General features: G+C 45.5%; 1 protein-coding gene across 1 annotated transcript in view; it reads left to right on the forward strand.

Annotated features, from left to right (window-relative positions):
* Positions 1-18,395, forward strand: part of Mybl2 (MYB proto-oncogene like 2) — a 34,471-nt gene that overhangs the window by 10,333 nt on the left and 5,743 nt on the right. The window contains exons 5-9 of the mRNA XM_034636445.2: positions 1,095-1,315; positions 6,379-6,541; positions 10,526-10,813; positions 12,066-12,491; positions 14,486-14,625. Of these exons, the coding sequence (XP_034492336.1) occupies positions 1,095-1,315; positions 6,379-6,541; positions 10,526-10,813; positions 12,066-12,491; positions 14,486-14,625 (1,238 nt within the window). The remainder of the gene's footprint in view (positions 1-1,094; positions 1,316-6,378; positions 6,542-10,525; positions 10,814-12,065; positions 12,492-14,485; positions 14,626-18,395) is intronic.

Genomic DNA, 18,395 nt, shown 5'->3' on the forward strand with positions numbered 1-18,395 from the left:
GATGTGTCCACCCTAGGAAGGGCAGCACCATGACCGTCCTGGGCTGTTTTTTGGGAGTCCTCATGTGGGTCTTCTCCCCCACGTCAGTCCAGAGATTCCATTCCGTGGTTGTAGGTACAGCCCCCAAAGAAAGCAGGAAGGAGAAGGAAGCTAGATATGTTAAAATTGCTTTTAAAATCCTTTCTTTTTTCTGGTACTAGAGATTGAACCCGGGGTGCTTTACCACTGAACTATATCCCCAGTCCTTTTTATTTTTTTATTTTGAAACAGGTTTTACCGAATTTTGGAGGGTCTTGCTAAGTTGCCCAGCTGGCCTCAAACTTGCAATCCTCCTTTCTCAGCTTTTTTCATTGGGATTACAGGCGTGCACTACCAAGTTCAGTTCCTTTTTTTTCCTCTTTAATCAAGTGATGTGTGGTTGCTCTAAATGTTTAAACTACACAGAAATAGATTTGAATAATTCTCACCCAAATCCCTTTGCCCAGAAGGGTCTGTCTTTCTTAGTGTGCTGTGACCTATGTGTACATGAGAATGTACATAGAGAGAATTTGTGAGGGGCCTGGTCTGATTCTGGTGGCTACATTTGTTGTGGTTTGTGTTCTGAGCCACGGGGCCTGGCTGAGTGGCAGTTGGGAACTGAAATCAAGCCATAGTTAGTTGTGCCTTGGGGTTCTACCCTCTTGATCTCCACAGAAGTGCTGCAGGGGATTGTGGCACCTGAGGTGTGTCTGGCAGGAGGAAGACATGTCTCTTACACTTAGTTCACATGGCTCTGCAGTGGCAGAGATCCTTGGGTACTGTGGGTTGGAGCCTTGTAGGCTGGCTTGAGCTCTAAGGAGGAAGGCAGGAAGATCTTGGGGATCCTTTTCCTTTGTTTGGTTTATTCAGGCCATAACTGACAGGGACATGGACTCAGTCACATGGACTACACAAAGTCCTCTGAGCAGCATCCCCATTAACTCCCATGATACTTGAGGGGGTGCGGCCAGTGGTGCCTCTCAACAGCCACAGTGAGGCTCATGTGGATGTGAAGATACTGAAGAGTGGGTGAGGGAAGTGCTGGTCCTGCTGGTTCACAGAGACTCTTCTCTAAGGTCATTGAGCTGGTCAAGAAGTATGGCACAAAGAAGTGGACGCTGATTGCCAAGCACCTGAAGGGCCGGCTGGGGAAGCAGTGCCGGGAGCGTTGGCACAACCACCTCAACCCTGAGGTGAAGAAGTCCTGCTGGACCGAGGAAGAAGACCGCATCATTTGTGAGGCCCACAAGGTGCTGGGCAACCGATGGGCCGAGATTGCCAAGATGCTGCCGGGGAGGTGAGCTGCCTTCTGGGGGCTTAGGGACTGGTGCAGGCAGGGTGATGGTCCAGGAGGCAAGGCCCGTGCTTCCTTGAGTGTACTGAGGTCCTATACTCTGTTCTGTACTTTCCATCCAGCCTTGTCTCCAGGTAGCCCAGAGGCATCATTGTCAGGAGAAAAAATGCGTCCCCCAGGCTTCCTGATCTTAGAAAGACAGACAGTGCCAAGGGAGGCCACAGCCAGAAATCAGTTTGTGCTACAATCCACTGGAAAGTTGTAATGAGAAACTTCAGTTCTCTTTCTCCACCTTCTACTGAAACATATCTTTTTTTACTTCTGGTTTTTACCTCTACATTTATTAACGATGTGCTGGTTTCTTTTTGAATCTTGGTTTTCAGCTATAGGAGAAAATTTAGATTTCTTAGACTTTTCTACCCTTCAAACCTCCCTGTTGCCCCAGTATACTATGGAAATTTTTACTTAAAGACAACGTGCTTATAGTATTCTAATATCTAAGGTGTTTCCTTCTTGTCTGACATTTGCTTTTCCTGGAGTTAATGTTTGCCTTGTTTTTTGATTTACACAGTTTCTAAGTCTTATAGCTCTTGTGTGTTTCTTAGTGGCCCATCATGTCCTTAGAGTATCCATAAGTGCTATTTTTCAAAAGCTTAGAATGAATCAGGCAATATTTTTTACTGTTTTTTCTTCAGAGAACCAATCAGGGATTTATCTTTGCTTTTCCATTTGCCAGTTTCTTTCCAGGAATCCTGCCCTGTTGTGACCTTGGAGCATTCCTTTGCCTCCCTCCTGTTGTTAGCTCCCTCTTCTTTCTTTATTTCCTTCTTTGTTTTGGTGAAGCACATTCTTTATTAGGATCCTGAGATAAGTACAAGGGAGGTAAATTTTTGGTAATGGCATGGCCAAAGGTGTCTCCATTCTACCTCACGTTTGATTGATAGCTTGGATGAATACAGAGTTTGGAAATAATTTCCTTCAGAATATTGAAAGCATTTGTTCTAGTCACTTTTTTTGCTATTGTGACTGAAAGATCTAACAAAAAAAATTTTAAAGCAGGAAAAGTTTATTTGGGGGTTCACAGTTTCAGAGGTCTCAGACCATAGGAAGCTGGCTCCATCCCTTGGGGCTCCAGGTGAGGCAGAGTATTGTGGCAAAAGAGTGTGGGGGAGGGAAGTGGCTCTAGACTTGATGGTTAGGAAGCAGAGAAAGAGCTCAGCTCAGCTCAGGAAATATATCTCCCAAAGACATGCCCCTGAGAACCTCCCTCCTTCAGACACACCCTGCCCTACTGGCCTTTACTCAGTTAATCCCTATTAGAATTAATTCACTGGTTGGGTTAAAACTGTCAGTTATGAACTATGTTCCATCTCTTGGTTTTCTGGGAGATTTCTTTGATCTTCTTCTTTTTTTCCTCCTATAACAAGCATTGTTTTTATTGGTAGATTATTAGGATTACAATATATTTTGGTAAATACATCAATGTGTTCTAATTAGAAGTCTTTTACAGAAAAAGCAATAAGGTATAATAAAACTGAATTCTACTCTTCCTCCTTTCCTGTATTTTAAATGTCCTCATTTAGGGGGTGGGATGTTGCTCAGTTGTCCAGCTCTTGCCTAACAAGCATAAGATTTCTGGTTCAATCCCCAGCATTACAAAACAACAAATCTCTCTATATATTTTCCTTATCTATAAAATGAATGTGATAGTAAACTCCTTTAAGAATATTTTAGGAATAAAGAAATTCATGAGCACCACTTGAAACCTCGTAATGACTGTATTATGAGGTTATTAATAATTGTGGCTTTTATAATTGCCATTGTTATTTTTATTCTTTTTAGACATACATGACAGAGTAGAGTGTACTTTGGCATATTATCCATCCAGTGGATTATGGCTTATCCTAATGAGGATTCTATTCTTGTGGTTGTACATGATGCAGAGTTACCCTTATCATGTATTCAAATACAAGGAAGGATAGGAAAGTTATGTCATGATTAACTCTACTGTCCTTCCTATTCCCCTCCCTGCCCCCTTCCCTTCATTCCCCTTTGTCTAATCCAGTAGACTTCTATTCTTCCCCTCCTCACCCTCTCTTGTGTGTTAGCATCCATGTATCAGAGACAACATTTACCTTTGGTTTTTTGGGACTGGCTTATTCCACTCACCATAGTGTTCTCCAGTTCCATTTGTTTACTGGAAAATGTCCTAATCTCATTCTTCTTTATAGCTGAGTAATAGTCCATTGTGTATATGTTTTGTTCTTTCTTTCCAAATCCTTCTTTGGAAATCATTCTGATCAAGAAGTCTTACCTTATAAGGTCACACTTTTGCTTACTTTTTTGATACTGGAGATTGAACTCCGGCACTCAACTGCTGAGCCACACCCCTAGCCCTATTTTGTATTTTATTTAGAGACAGGGTCCCACTGAGTTGATAAGCACCTCGCCATTGCTGAGGCTGGCTTTGAACTTGTGTTCCTCCCAAGCCACCACACCTGGTACTTTTGTTTTCATTTTCTGGCCCTGTTTTTATTTTGTATTTGTAACAACTTATTTTACAATTGGTGTTATGTTTTTTGAAAATACTGCTCCCTTCCTACATTGTCTGCTTTTCCTGTGTTTCTATTTGTTTTGCTAGTTTTCATTTCATTTTGGAAGCTTCTTTGAAAGTCTGCTGATCCTTGACTGGCTATTAATCTTCAGGAACCAGTTGTTAAAAGTGGTTTGGAAGCCCACTGCACACAGGCTGTGCTTATCTGCTGGTGGGCTCTGCGTCATGGAGTGACTGAGTATCCACTGGCCTTGTAGAAGGACATTCCAAGAACTGATGAGTTTTTACTGGGTTGTTCCTTTCCCCAGAGATGCATGAGTTCTTCAGATTGATGCCCTAGGGCTCCAGAGGCTGGTGGAAATTCTAGAACAAGGCATAGGGAAGGTATAGGGGTCTCCCCTCCAGTGTTAGGATTTTCGTTCAGTCCCAGTTTCAGCCTGGTGCATCATCCCAGTTCTTGGCTGTGGCCAGGGTGCCCAATCATTTCTTCCCTGAGAATAAACCTTCCTTCTGCTTGCAGGGACTTGTAAAGGTCTGTTTGCTGCTGTCTTCTACCCTGGTCTCATTCTTGGGCATTTTTGCCATATTGTGTTTTGTTTCATTCTGGTTCCTTTCTTTGTCATGGCAGTAAAGTCCTGGGAGGGAGAGGAAAGAAAGTTCCAGGTCACGTTTCTCCTGAAGTCAGGAATTTTGTTTTCATAACTCAGTTCCTGAGTATATCGTCTTTTGGGGGTGATATACTTGGGTTGGAGATGCAGGCCTCTTACGCTGAATAACCTGGTTGGCCTTGCAGATGCCACCAGCCTCGCCTTGATCTGCCGGCACCCTTAGTCACGTGGTAGTCGTTAGCCTCTCTCTCTCTCTCTCTCTCTCTCTCTCAATCCCTCAAACACCATAAACTCTTCCTGACAACTCTGCTGCTCTGTGGGCCTGGAGGGCCCTGCCGCCTTGTCCCTGCTGTGTGGCTCCTGGGTTCTTGTCCTTAATTCTCAGCAGGGTGGGGGTATTACTTCTTTAGTGAATTTTTCTCTGTCCTTCCAAAACTAGTCAGGTCCTGGTGGCCTCTGTGTGGTGCAGTGCTCTACCTTTCTTCCAAGGAGTTCTACCTAATTGCAGGTAGATTTAATGCCTTTCTCCTCCACTTTATGAGACGAAATGGCAACCATTCAGTCTCATTGGCTGGCGTATCCCCAGTAACTGGAATGATTCTCGGTGTACCATGGGTGCTTCATAAATACCTGTGAGCAGAGGCATGAGTTTGGAGCACCCTGGACTCTGACCTGGTGGGTGGGAGGGCTTGGGAGATGTTGTAGTTTGGGTTTTCCTAGTGGTCAGGAACCAGAGACAGAGATGCAAGTACAAGGAATTTACTAAGGAAAGGCTGTCACTTGTTAGGGAAAAAGTGGAGAAGAACAGGGAAAGCGTGGAGCAAGAATGGGTCTCTGGTAAAGTCTGGTCTTGGCCTGAACGAGGCCAAGATGTGCCGGTGGGGCACATGAACAGTAGGGGTGTGTGTGTGTGCAGGGGTTGGGTAGCTCCTGGACATCTCTGGTTGTCTTCCAAGGCCATTCTCTAGAGAAAAAGTCATAGGTAGAAGCTGTTGGCAGCAAAACAGCTGCTGGGGGCTGGGTGTACTGTACACTTGGGGGATCTGGGCGAAGCACCAGCATCCCATGCCCCACATGCTGCCCAGCCAGCACTGTCCTGTAGGGCCAGAGCACAAATGGCCAGAGATACAAACCCTCCTTAGACTTCTTGCTCAGTTAAGCTGTTACTCTCTTCTGGTCACATCTCAGCGGAAAAGCACTCTGTTCAGAGCCCAAAGAAGGCAGTGCTCTGTGCTGCTGGGACACTGCTGCACAGCTGGACTGCCACGGGCACCATTCGCCTGTGCACCACAGTGTCCTGTGTCTCTATAGCGCATGCTGTGTGCTTCTGTACCTCCTCATGCTGGTTGTACCAACCCTGTCCTGCTCTGTGCTTTTCCTCTATCGTCCTCCTCTGTATACTATTTATACCTCTGCTGATGTGTCCTCATCATCCATTAGTGATGGAACATGAAGTAGTATATTTTTTTAGATAAAGAGGCTCAGAGAGGTAGACAGTAAGTGGTCTTTGTACCCTCTCTGACCATTCATAAGTCTGTGAGCTGAGCAAGGCTTGCATGCCAGGTGATTGTGAGACTGATGTCAGGAGTCAGTAGTCAGTAGTTTGCTTATGGTTTTTGCAGATTCAAAATGGCCCAGGGGTTGGGGGGAATAAGAGTTGCAAATATATTTTAGATTTTGCCATTTTGCCAGAGCCTAAATAATACATTTGTTTACTTCATAGAGATGGGTGGAAATTCTTGAGGGCTAGAAGCAGACATTGCCTTAGAGCTGTGACACCTTAGAGTTCATCCAGATATACCTTCATTTACAGAAGTGAAACTCAGTTCAGGAAGATTGCAGTGTGCCTCAGGGTGCACCAGCCAAGAGCTTGGGGTTCAGAGGTCCTTGGTTTTCCCCTGCAGGACAGACAATGCCGTGAAGAATCACTGGAATTCCACCATCAAAAGGAAGGTGGACACTGGAGGCTTCCTCAGTGACTCCAAAGACTGCAAACCTCCTGTGTACTTGTTGCTGGAGCTCGAAGACAAGGACAGCCACCAGAGTGCCCAGCCTGCAGAAGGCCAGGTGAGATGGCTGTACCATAGCCCAGCCTTGGCTTCACCTCCAGTTTGTTTCATTTGACGTTTATCTGATACCATCTCGTAGAACACCTTATCTACATCAGTTATCCAGGTTCTGCTACAGGGTTCAATGTGGCCTGTGTTTCTAGGACCTTTTCTTGTAATAGACATCCACACATATTTCTGTGCCTGCAGGCGAAGGAGAACAGATCTGTCTGGTGTGGAGACTGAAACTTAGGCTGCGGAAGGGGCGTTCTCAGTCTCCTGTCCTCATTAGCAGCTCCTTCTTACCTGTTGCTCTTTCTAGTCCTAAGATTGAAAGCATTTTTGCAGTTAAAAAAAGAGAAAACAAAGCAAAAAAAAAAAAAAGCGTGCAGTCATGTTTAGTTTCCACCACAATTGAGACTGAATTCTCTGTGCTGCTGTTGGTTGGCCTTTTTCCTATCCCTAACTTCCTAATCTGTTTTTCCTCTCTGTAATTTTGCCTTTTCTGGACAGTCATATAAATGAAACCATAAAGCTTTACATTTAAAATTTAAAAACAAAACCAATATATGCACATGTTAATATACCTCCATCCCACACCTCAGACCAACTGTTTTTACCTGTACCTCCAGTGATGTTCCTGGGTGTGTGTGGTACTGGGAATTGAACCCAGGGGCGCTCTACCACCGAGTTATATTCCCAACCCTTTTTATTTTGAATTTTGAGACAGGGTCTTGTTAGGTTGCCCAGATTGACCTTGAATTTGCCATCTTCCTCCCTTGGCACCCTGAGTAGCTGGGATTATAGGCGTGTATCACTGCACTGGGCTCCATTTTGTCCTTATGGTGATAATGTGGGACTGGTTATTTCACACATTGTTGTTAGTGCTGACTGTGGTTGCATAATATACATGCCAGTTTTATGTGCACCAAGAAACATTATCATTGCTTTAATTTTAACTTTAGTTTATGCTTATTTTTGAGGTTTTTTTTTTTTTTTTTAATTTCCTCCCCCTTTGTTAAGACATAATTGACAGGTCTGGGGGTGTGGCCAAAGTAGTAGAGCACTTGCTTATGATGAGCTAGGTCCTGGGTTCAGTCCCCAGCACTGCAAAAACAAACAAACAAAAAGTCATAATTAAAAAATACAAATCACATATATTTATCTGTCTACAATGGAATATTTGTGTGGTATATAAGCTTTTATGTGTATACACGCAATGTAATGTTTTGACTAGTTAGGGTGACTGTTTTCCCTTAATGTGTTCATTTGCCTTGACTTGCTTTTTGTTTGTCTTTTTTCTTTTTTTGATTCTGGGGATTGAACCCAGGGTGCTTTACCACTGAGCCACATCCCCAGCCCTTTTTATATTTTATTTTGAGTCAGGGACTTGCTAAATTGCTTAGAGTTTCACTACGTTGCTGAGGTTGGCCTCAAATTTGTGGTCCTCCTGCCTCAGCCTCTTGATTTATAAGGGTTATAGGCCTTCGCCTCCATACCTATTGTGGTTTGTCTTATTTCTTATTGATTTCAAATGTATTTATTCTATATATTAAAATTCTATCCCTTTATCTTGTAGTAAATTTCCCATTGTGTTGGTAGCTTCCTCATCTATTTATTTTATAAAGGTTAGAAAGGTAAAACAGACATCAAGTCACCCTGAGTTGGGAGTTCTGCTGTTTTTGATAGTGTATGTAGTTACACGTAGTCATTAGCACAATCAATACTAAACATTTTATCAACCCCAAGTCCAAAGTGTAGTTGCCCACTCTCTCTGATCTGGTCCTCTGAAGCCATCTGCCTATTGTTTGTAATTTTGCCTTTATAAGGAGGCTGTACACATGGAACCATATACATAGTCAGCTCTCTTGTACTTTTTCACTTGGCATAATATGTTTAGGAATTATCCATGTTGCTGTGTTTATCTGTAGTATTCCCTTATATTGATGAGTAATATTCTGTTGTAGGGATGTACTGCAGTTTATCAATTTACCAGCTGAGGGACATTTTTTTCAGGTAGTGTTTACAAATAAAGCTACTACAAACATCCCTTTATGGGTTTTTGTTTTTGCTGTGCTGTTTGTTGAACCCAGGGCTTTGCGTATGGTAGGCAATTGCTCTGCCTCTGAGCTATATTCTTAGCTCTGGGTATAGGTTTTTTCTTGAATAGGGTTCCGTTCCTTTTATATAAATATAGTATTTTCCTAACTTTATAGAAGCTACAAAACTGGTTTCCTAAGTGATGTTCTTGTTCTTTTTCTTTTCAATATTTATTTTTTAGTAGCAATTGAACACAATACCTTTATTTTATTTATTTATTTTTGTGTAGTGCTGAGGATTGAACCCAGGGCCTTGCACGTGCTAGGCGAGTGCTCTACTGCTGAGCCACAACCCCCCAGCCCTGTTCTTTTGGTTTTTTGTTTTGTTTTGTTTTTGATAATGGATTGAACTGAAGGGTACTTTACTACTGAGCTACATCCCCAGTCCTTTTTATTCTTTATTTTGAAACAGCATTTTGTTAAGTTGCAGAGGGTTTCACTAAGTTGCCCAGGCTGGCCTTGAACTTGCAATCCTCATGCCTTAGTCTCCCAAGCCAGTGGGATTGCAGGTGTGTGCTTGACCCTAAGTGGTGGTGTCTTGATGGCAGTTTTTAAACAGTGTTTTTGGCATCTCATCTGCCCCATTATAGATAGCATTTAAAAGTTTTTAATCTGACCTGTTATCCATCTTCTCTTTTTTTCTGTGTCAAACTGTTTTCATTGCATTCACTTGACAGCAGTGAAATTAACAGCTACCATTTCAATCAAGAACTTTAAGCGTCCTTGCTGATCTGCATAATGTCCTTGCATGGAGAACCTTCGTGTCCTCATTTTACAGGCATCGAGGTCACACTACATGCCCAAAGTCAGCTATTCAGGGGCAAAGCTGTGTCTGAATCCAGGGCCTGTGCTCTCTGCCTAGCCTCATTGGTTCCCTATTAATGTGGGATCCTGCTCCTTGTTCTTCACATGGCCTTGGTTAATCCCATATGCCATTTTTTTTCTTTTTCCAGAATTTTTATTGTAGAATCAAGAAGAGTACTGTAAACCACCATGCACCCAGCATTCAACTTCATCTTTGATAGTTGCTAACGCTTGGCTACCCTTTTGTCTGTACTTCTGCTCATTCTCCTGGATTGAATTATTTTAACCCCTAGATTTCACATACTTAAGGATGTATTGTTATTAGATAGGTTTTTTTTTTTCCTTAAAAGCATAATCACAAATCCTTGCACAATTATTTTCTTAAGATCATGATAGACTTAACCAGTTATGAAAAACTATCAATAATAAGCTTATAATGAGGTAGGAAATGAATATAAATTCATGTGAAAGAGCATACAGTATGACGACAACTGTGTCACAAACTTGCCATACAAAAGATGAAATAGAAGCTGGGCACATAAATAGCATATGCTTGTAATCCCAGCAGCTCAGGAGGCTGAGGCAGGAGGATCATGAATTGAAAGCCAGCCTCGGCAACTTAGCGAGGACCTAAGCAACTCAGTGAGACCCTGTTTCTAAATAAAATACAAAATAGAGGATGTGGCTCAGTGGTCAAGTGTCCCTGAATTCAATCTCTGGTCTGTCTGCGTACCCCACCCCCACACACACAAAAAATAAAAACATTCACTTACAATAGTATGAAGCTATAATATAGCTTCAACCAGTTCAGGGACTTTGACATTGATTCTGGACTTTTACGTCATGCACAGTCCATGTGCCACCCTTTCCCATATTCCTTCTGGGACTGTGTATTTAGCTGTTCTGTTGCTTTCATTAGCCTTCTTGTCTCACAACATTGATACTTTTTGAAGTGTGCAGTGTGGCTAGTTATTTTATAGAATGTCTCTCATTTGGGGTTCATGTGAGTTTGCTTGTTACTAGATTGAAGTTGTGTATTTTTAGCTGGAAACTGCTACATAGTCTATATCATAACAAAAATATACCCTTGTGTCTACCAGGAAAATCTCATGACCAGCTGGCCCTCAGCACCCATTACCATAAAGGAAGAGGAGGGTAGTGAGGGGGAAGCTGTGGCAACTGCCATGTCTAAGGAGCAGGAGCCTGTTCCTGCAGAGCTGGATGGAGTGCACACCCTGGAGCTGCTGGAGGAGTTCCCCAAGCATGAAGACCAGGAGGGCTCCCCTCCAGAAATCAGCCTACCCTACAAGTGGGTGGTGGAGGCTGCAAACCTCCTCATCCCTGCTGTGGGGTCCAGCTTCTCTGAGGCCCTGGACTTGATCGAGTCGGTATGTTGGCCAGAGCAGCTCACAGTGGGCACAGAGCATCCCCATCAGGGAGCATTTTCCTCACGGACCTGTATCTTTTCCTTCACTCTGTCATCCTACTGCCATTTACTGACCTGATGTGAGTAACCACCCTGAGCAGGGCCTGAAGACACTGACTTGGTCACCATGAAATTTTCGCCTTCTGTTATGAGCATCAGGGTGTGCAGGGTGCACCTGACCCCTGTGGACATCACCGGGTGGGATGGGAAGGCCTTCCCAGAGGAGAGCACTACATGAGTCCACAAGGACGAGTGGCAGGTTAACAGCACAGGGCACACGTGGTTAGGTTTCCCTCGAGACGCCCAGGAGGTGCCAGCTTTAGGGCTGCTTCTGGAGTGATAGGTGGTCTGTTGCTGCTCAGGGTAAGCAGCCGGTCTCCGTGTAAGGTTGCCGCATGAGCTGGGGCTTGGGCTCCTTTGTGGAGAGCCCCTCAGTGGGGGCTGCACCTCTTGCATCATCCAGGAATCCGGCTGAGCTGTGTGGCCCAGAACTCAGGTTCTTTCCATAGTTACTCTCTGCTGCTGAAGGGGAATTGCAACCAGTGAGAAACCTGCCGTCCCCCTGCTCCAGGCCAATCCTGTGGGATGTGCTTCTGGTCTACCAGATGCTGTCAGTTCCAGGATCTCCTTGAGATTGGGGTGTGGGCCTGAGGTCACCTTGCCCTGAGCTGGCTTCCACCTTTAAGAATGAACCTCCTCTGCCTCCAGCAAGTCCCAAGGACCAGAAATGCTGCTAGGCTGAATCCTACTGAGGGCCACACCTCCAAGACCAGAGCAGAACCCCCTCTCTAGAAGCCTTTGGGCTTGCACTGTCATTTCCTGGGTAAAGGTGGAAAGACTTGAGGTGACTCGGCCCAGTGCCAGTTTCTTGGTCTGAAAATAGGAAAAGTCTTGTTTCCCCAGCAGGATTGTTGGGATTGAAACTACTTTAGAAGTGCCCCAAGGAGGCCACTGTGATTGCCCTTCCATTGCTCTATATTGATTTCTAAAAGTAACTATGAAAATACAGTGCTGGGGATATAGCTCAGTGGTAGGACACTCACCTAACATGCACGAACGAGGCCCTGGGGTCAATCCCTAGTGCCACCAAAGACTCTTTGAGGAAATGCATTGGTTTGGGGCTGAGGGACCATGTTTACTCCTGAGTATCTTCCTTTCTGAATGGTTGTACTGTATTAAAAGTAGTGTAATTCCTAACCTTCCTCTCTGGCCAGGACCCCGATGCTTGGTGTGACCTGAGTAAGTTCGACCTCCCCGAGGAGCCCTCTGTAGAGGGCAGCGTTGACAGCAGCCCGGGGCAGCCCCAAGCATCATTACAGCAGCAGCAGCAGCAACAGGCACTGCCAGTCCGCCAGCCCGCTGCCTCGGCACCGAACGTCACAGAGTACCGCCTGGACGGCCACACCATCTCAGACCTGAGCCGGAGCAGCCGGGGTGAACTGATCCCTATCTCCCCCAGCACTGAAGTGGGAGGCTTGGGTATTGGCACACCACCCTCCATGCTCAAGCGGCAGAAGAAGCGGCGAGTGGCTTTGTCCCCTGTCACAGAGAACAGTGCCAGTATGTCATTTTTGGACTCCTGCAACAGCCTCACCCCTAAGAGCACACCTGTAAAGACTCTCCCCTTCTCACCCTCCCAGGTATGTATCCCTGGCTCAGGGCCTGACACATAAGCATGCACTGTTCAGCCAGTATTCACTGAGCAGCTGCTGTGTGCCTGGCCCGGTGCTCCATGTTCAGAACTCAGGGATGTGCAGAAACAGATTTGGCCCTGCCCTTGGGGAGTTTACACTGTGGCAGGAAGACTCAACTGTGATAAGAGGTATGAGGGAGGTAGCTTGTGGTACTGTGCATGCATCTAAGCTGGGGGGCCAGGAGGGCTTTCAGGAGGTGGAGCAACCAGCAGATGACTGCTGGGAGAAGATCCTGCTCTTTGACCACCTGTTCCACAGCAGCTTTGCCAGTACCCCAGGGAGCTGAGTTGCAGATGACAGCCCCCTTGGAGAGGTAGTCAGTACTGGGGACAGGCTCAAGGTGAATTAACCAAACTACAGTGTAGAAAATGGGGAATGCTGAGTCATCAAGAGCTTGCAAAGAGCTAGCCAGGTCCTGGGTCTGTCTCCAGGGGCTTTGTAGTATATGTTGAGTGTTGGGGGAGCCAGGAAGGACGCCAGGTCTTTTCTAAGGGTCTGGGGAGGCACCCAAGCTTCCTGAAAAGCCGTGTTAGAGCTGGGACTCCTTTCCTCCATCACCTTGACCAAGAGTGAAATTGCTGGAACAGGTGGGGGCAGGATGGGCCTTAGAGACTGGGTGTATCCTAGGTTACGTGCTGCCCTGGGGCAGTGGGAGGACAGGTAGGTCCTGTGTGCCTGGCCCCTTGCTCCATGTTCAGAACTCCCTAAACCTGACTGGTTGAGCTGAGACATGGGGTCTGGCCCTCTGTGAGGCTGTGGGGGCATTCAGGCCCAACAGTGGCATAAAGCAGATGGGCCTCTGTCCTGGAGGGATTGAGGCTCAGATTATGGTTCAAAATGGCTGATGGTGTTTCTTGGGGAAGTCCTGTTTCAGTTTGCCAGGTGTGTCATATTAAAGTACTATAGTCTGGGTGGCTTAGATGGCAGAAATGTGTTTTCCTTCAGTAGAAGCCCAGGATCAAGGTGTGAGCAGCCTTGGTTCTAAGGTCTCTTTCTGTCTTAACCGTTCCTCCACTGTGTGACACTGTCTAATCTTTAGTCTTTTTTCTTAAAATCCCTTATTTTATAATTTTCTTATAAGAACACCAATTTTATTGGGTTAGAATGGGTGAAGGCCCACCCTAATGTCTTCTTAAAAAATTAATTACCTTCTTAAAACTTGCATTTCCAGGCTGGGGTCCAGAAGTCAGCGGTAGCATATATGAGGCCCAGGTTTGATCTTCAGTACTGAAAAACAAAACTTAAGTCCCCATCTCCAAGTATAGTCCCATTCTGAAGTGCTGGGGTTTGGATGTCAATATGTGAGCCTGAGAGGGACATAGTTCAGTCCATGACACATTCTTGAGTGGGGGCCTGGGTGGAGAAGGAAGACAGAAGAGCTTTGGGCTGCCTAAGTAGCCCTGAGGGATGGGAGTGTGGCCGCTGTCCTCTGGAGACCCTGCCTGGGCTGGTGGGCCTAAGGCTACCTACAGGTAGCTCTCTAAGCTGGTGACAACCTCTCGGGCAGGGAGGGCTTAGGTGTAGATGTGCTTCAGATCACAGATGCCAGTTCTAGCTAGATTTGAGTCTGACGTGTACAAGTATTTGATTTTCAAAGGGTGCTTGTGTCTCAGGATTCACAGGGACTAATAACTGTATCGAGTCTTAGTCTGTGCCTCCACAGGCCATTTCAAAGCTGTGTTTTACTTCTGGAAAGGAAGCATAGTCAGCTTTCTTTGTCTTCACTGCATTGTGTCCCAGCTATGATTTGGGTGATTGTGAGCCCGGGCCTATACAGCTACTTAATGGGTTCTTGTCCACCTGTGCTGGTCTTTGCTGTTCAGCTGTATTGGCCTTAGGGCAGCAGTATTATGGGGAGGGGCTTCTGAAGGTTGCTCCTCCAGTCCCAGGGCCCCAGGGCCCACAGGTCATCCTGTCCTATGTTCTCTTTTTCCTGGCAGTTTCTGAACTTCTGGAACAAACAGGATACTCTAGAGCTGGAGAGCCCCTCACTGACGTCCACTCCAGTATGCAGCCAAAAGGTGGTAGTCACCACACCCCTGCACCGGGACAAGACACCCCTGCACCAGAAGCATGCTGCGTGAGTGCTGGCGTCCACCTGCCCCTCCCGTAGCAGTGGACGGTGTGTGTGCCTGAGGCAGTGGGGAGGACTCCTGGAAAAGCACATCAGTTTCAGAAAGTGTTCTCCCTCTGACTCCACACCTCTCCATGTTTGTCATTCTAGCCTGCTATTTTATCTTTTCCCTCCCTCATTTAAAAAAATTTTTTTAAATAAATATTTAAAAAATATTTATTTATTTTTAGTTGTAGTTGGACACAATATCTTTATTTTTATGTGGTGTTGAGGATTGAACCCAGGGCCTCACACGCGCTAGGCAAGCACTCTATTGCTGAGCTACAAACCCAGCCCTCATTTTTTTTTTTTAATATTTTTTTAGTTGTAGATGGACACAATCCCTTTATTTTGTTTATTTAATTTGTTCAGGTGGTGCTGGGGATCAAACCCAGTGCCTAATGCATGCTAGGCAAGTGCTCTACCACTGAGCCACAACCCCAGCCCTATCATTTTAATTTTTTTTAACTTGATAGTTTTATAATATCAGGAGCATAGCCCAAGTTGACACAAAAACGGTGATCTCTTCCCCCCTTTACAAACTTTAAGTGCAAACCTGGAGTGTTTGACAGCCTTGCGTGTGGGCTGGAAGTGGCCCTGGCCCCTCATATCTGGGGCTCTGTGCAACCCTGGCTCCAACAGCCTGCAAGGGCTGCCCAGCACCTGCCTTTTGGAAGAGCTTTCTGTTCTTCACTCCATGGCTCAGGTAACTAAATTCCACATGTAGTTGTTTCCTTGCTGCTCTGCCTGTTGCTTTTGCTGCAGGAGAAGCTTGCTGGTGTCCCAGAAGAAAGTTGTGATTCAGGAATCAGTTCATGAACTTAGCCCTTATGATGACAGGTGAATTTAGAAAGAACTCATGCATCACTTGATTAGAAATCAGTCTCAACAGTGGATTTTAAAAAATATGTTTTAGAGCTGGGATATAGCTCAGTGGTAGAGTGCTTGCCTAGTATGTTCCAGGCCCGAGTTTGATCCCCCGTACCCTAGTAAATGAGTAACTAAACACATTCTCTCTCTCTCTCTCTCTCTCTCTCTCTCTCTCTCTCTCTCTCTCCCTCCCCCCCCTTCTCCCCCCTCCCCCTCCCTCCCTTCCTCCCTCCCTCTCTCCCTCTCTTAGTAAAAAGATAGGTTTTGTGAGAAATGATTCTCCATTCAAACCAGAATTCTAGATTTTATATCTAAGCCCTTAAACAGAGATGCCGAACTGCAGAAGTCATTGATACCTCCCTTCTTTTCCCTTCTCAAGCCCAGGAATATTTGTTTACATGCCAGGCACGTTTTTTTAAGCAGGTTTTTCCCGCTGTCTCTGGTAGTTTCCTGACATATGTGCAGGTTAGCGCTCTCCTGAGTACACCCCTGGCTCCTCTGCATGTCTCTGGGCTCTCTCCTTTGTAGCTCTCTCCTCTTTGGTACTATGCCTTGTGACCTCTAGCTGCTGGGGACTCCTTGGACTCAGTAATTCTCTGCAACTCCAGGGTCTGCCAGGCTTCACCTGGGTGTCTTCTGCCAGTGCTGTGGCCAGCAGTCGCTGGCTCACTCTTTTGCCCTTCACCCCCATCCCTCAGGGTTCACTGTCCTCTGTTGCCTGGTGTTGGGTCTTAAACCTTGCCTGTTCATCTGTTGCATCTTGGTTTCTTTGCTCTTCCAGGTGGGAGGGTACATCTGGTCCCTGACAGTTTGTTTTGAGCAGAAGTGGAAGCATGATGTTTCATCTTTAAATTAAAGATTTTTTTGGTTTGCTAATATTCTCTTTGAAAACTTCTTTTTGATGTTTGCCAAGACATACTAGGCAAGAATGATACAGCCTTAAAGTTCAGATTTTATTGGTATCATGTTGTTGCCCACTGATTTTATATCTCATCTTTCTTTTTTTTTTTTTTTTTGTTTGGCTTTTTTCCTCTCAGAGGTTGTGGTTTATTGGAAGGGATGTTCACTAACAAATTTAGATTCCTCTTTGCTTACCATGGGGTTATGACCCCTTAAGCCCAGTGAGAGTTTCACACCAGGCCTCCTGAATATCACAGCTGAGCCCCACCTGTTTTAAAGGTGGTAGAGCACTTGAGCCGATGGTTGGGCAAAATCTAACCTGAGCCTATTCTACAATAAAGTTCTTGAAAAGTCAATATTTCTAAAAAGTAGAATGGGTAAAGTCCAAAAATTGTAAGTCAAACGGTCTTAAATCCAGGACCTGCTATAAACAGAAACCAGTATGTGGTCTTTCAGATGGTGACAAGTACTCGGAGAAATTATACAGGCCTGTGGAGGAGGGTGATGGTGAGGGGTTTCTGACTGGTGGAGGTCAGAGGTGGCCTCTTAGATGGCTGTGAAGATGGCTGTGAGGAAAAAGCACAGTTCCGAGGTAGACATGTGCCTTTGTGTTTATGGAGCAACAGTAAGGGTTTGGGGAGAACCAGGTGGAGGGAACTGTGGAAGAGGAGGTAGGAGGTGTCTGGCCCTGTGCCCCTCACACATTGTTGACATGGCCCTAGGGTTTAACTGCTGAATGAGAGCAGGACTTCCCTGGGTAAAAATTTGATTTCCTTAGTTGATTCGGGATTTTTTTTTTTTTTTTTTTTTAAGAGTTCTCAGAGATGGCTGGGCAAGGACTGTGCTCTTGCGATCTGGGCCTTCTTCCTGTTTCTTTTCTTTTTTATGATTTATTTTACAATAGAGTGTATTTTGACGTATTATACACAAATGGAGCATGATTTATCATTCCTCTGGCTGTTTATGGCTCCGTCTGTCCACTAGTGGAACCATACAGGTATACAGGGTCCTTCTTCCTGCTTCTCAGCAGGGAAGGCGGAGACGGAAATCCTGAATAGCTGTGGCCTCACCCTGTGGCCTCTACTTGGCTTTCCTGCAGTACTCAGGTAGTGGAAACATCTGAGGCCCAGCTAGCTGCTTCCTTTATTGTCTTTGTCTGTGGATCCTTCCTTATAGGATTTTTGTTTTTTAGTTACCTCTTCTTTTTTTTTTTTTTTTTTGTACTTTGGATTGAACTTAGGTGCTGTACCACTGAGCTGCATCCCCAGCCTTTTTATTTTTATTTTGAGACAGGGTCTTGCTAAGTTGCCTAGGTTGGCCTCAGACCTGAATCCTCCTGCCTCAGCCTCCTGAGTAGCTGGGATTATAGGCAGTGCCACCGTGCTCAACATTTTTTAGTTACCTCTTCAATTTGCTAAGCTCTTTATGAGTGTGTGTTTATTTACCTTTACTCCTGCCTCTACTGCCCTGTTTCAGAGGAGGAATCCTGGGCTCCGTATGTGAGGCAAGTACTCTGCTGCCGAGCCACACCCCCAGCCCCTTTTCACCTTCCTTTTCTTCTTTATGTTCCTGTTCATTGTTTTAAGCCCCTGTGTTGACCTCTGTGAGAACGTCATAAATTGTCTTCTGATTTACTGGTGTGGTTTTCTGTGGTCTCCCACCCATTGAGCCCCCTGGCTTACAGCACTACACGTGCCACTTCCTGGCTGCCTTCCACATACCTCTTCACTTCCACCCTCCTGAGTCTTCTGACACGCACGTGCGCTTAGTCTTGCTGATGCGGTGGGTTAAAGAGACTCTGGAGTTCCCAGGTAGATGGAGTGTGGTTTGCACTGTGGGGTATGACATTTGTCCAGGCATGGATGTCTGTCTTCACTCTTTCTTACAGAGGGGAGCTCAGTGTGGGGGAGGATAGAGGAAGGGAAGAGATTGTGGATCCCTGTTTGAGCTTTGAGTCCTGAGAAAGG

The sequence above is a fragment of the Marmota flaviventris genome, chromosome 2, assembly GCF_047511675.1.
Source record: "Marmota flaviventris isolate mMarFla1 chromosome 2, mMarFla1.hap1, whole genome shotgun sequence".
In the NCBI taxonomy this organism is placed as follows: Eukaryota; Metazoa; Chordata; class Mammalia; order Rodentia; family Sciuridae; genus Marmota; species Marmota flaviventris.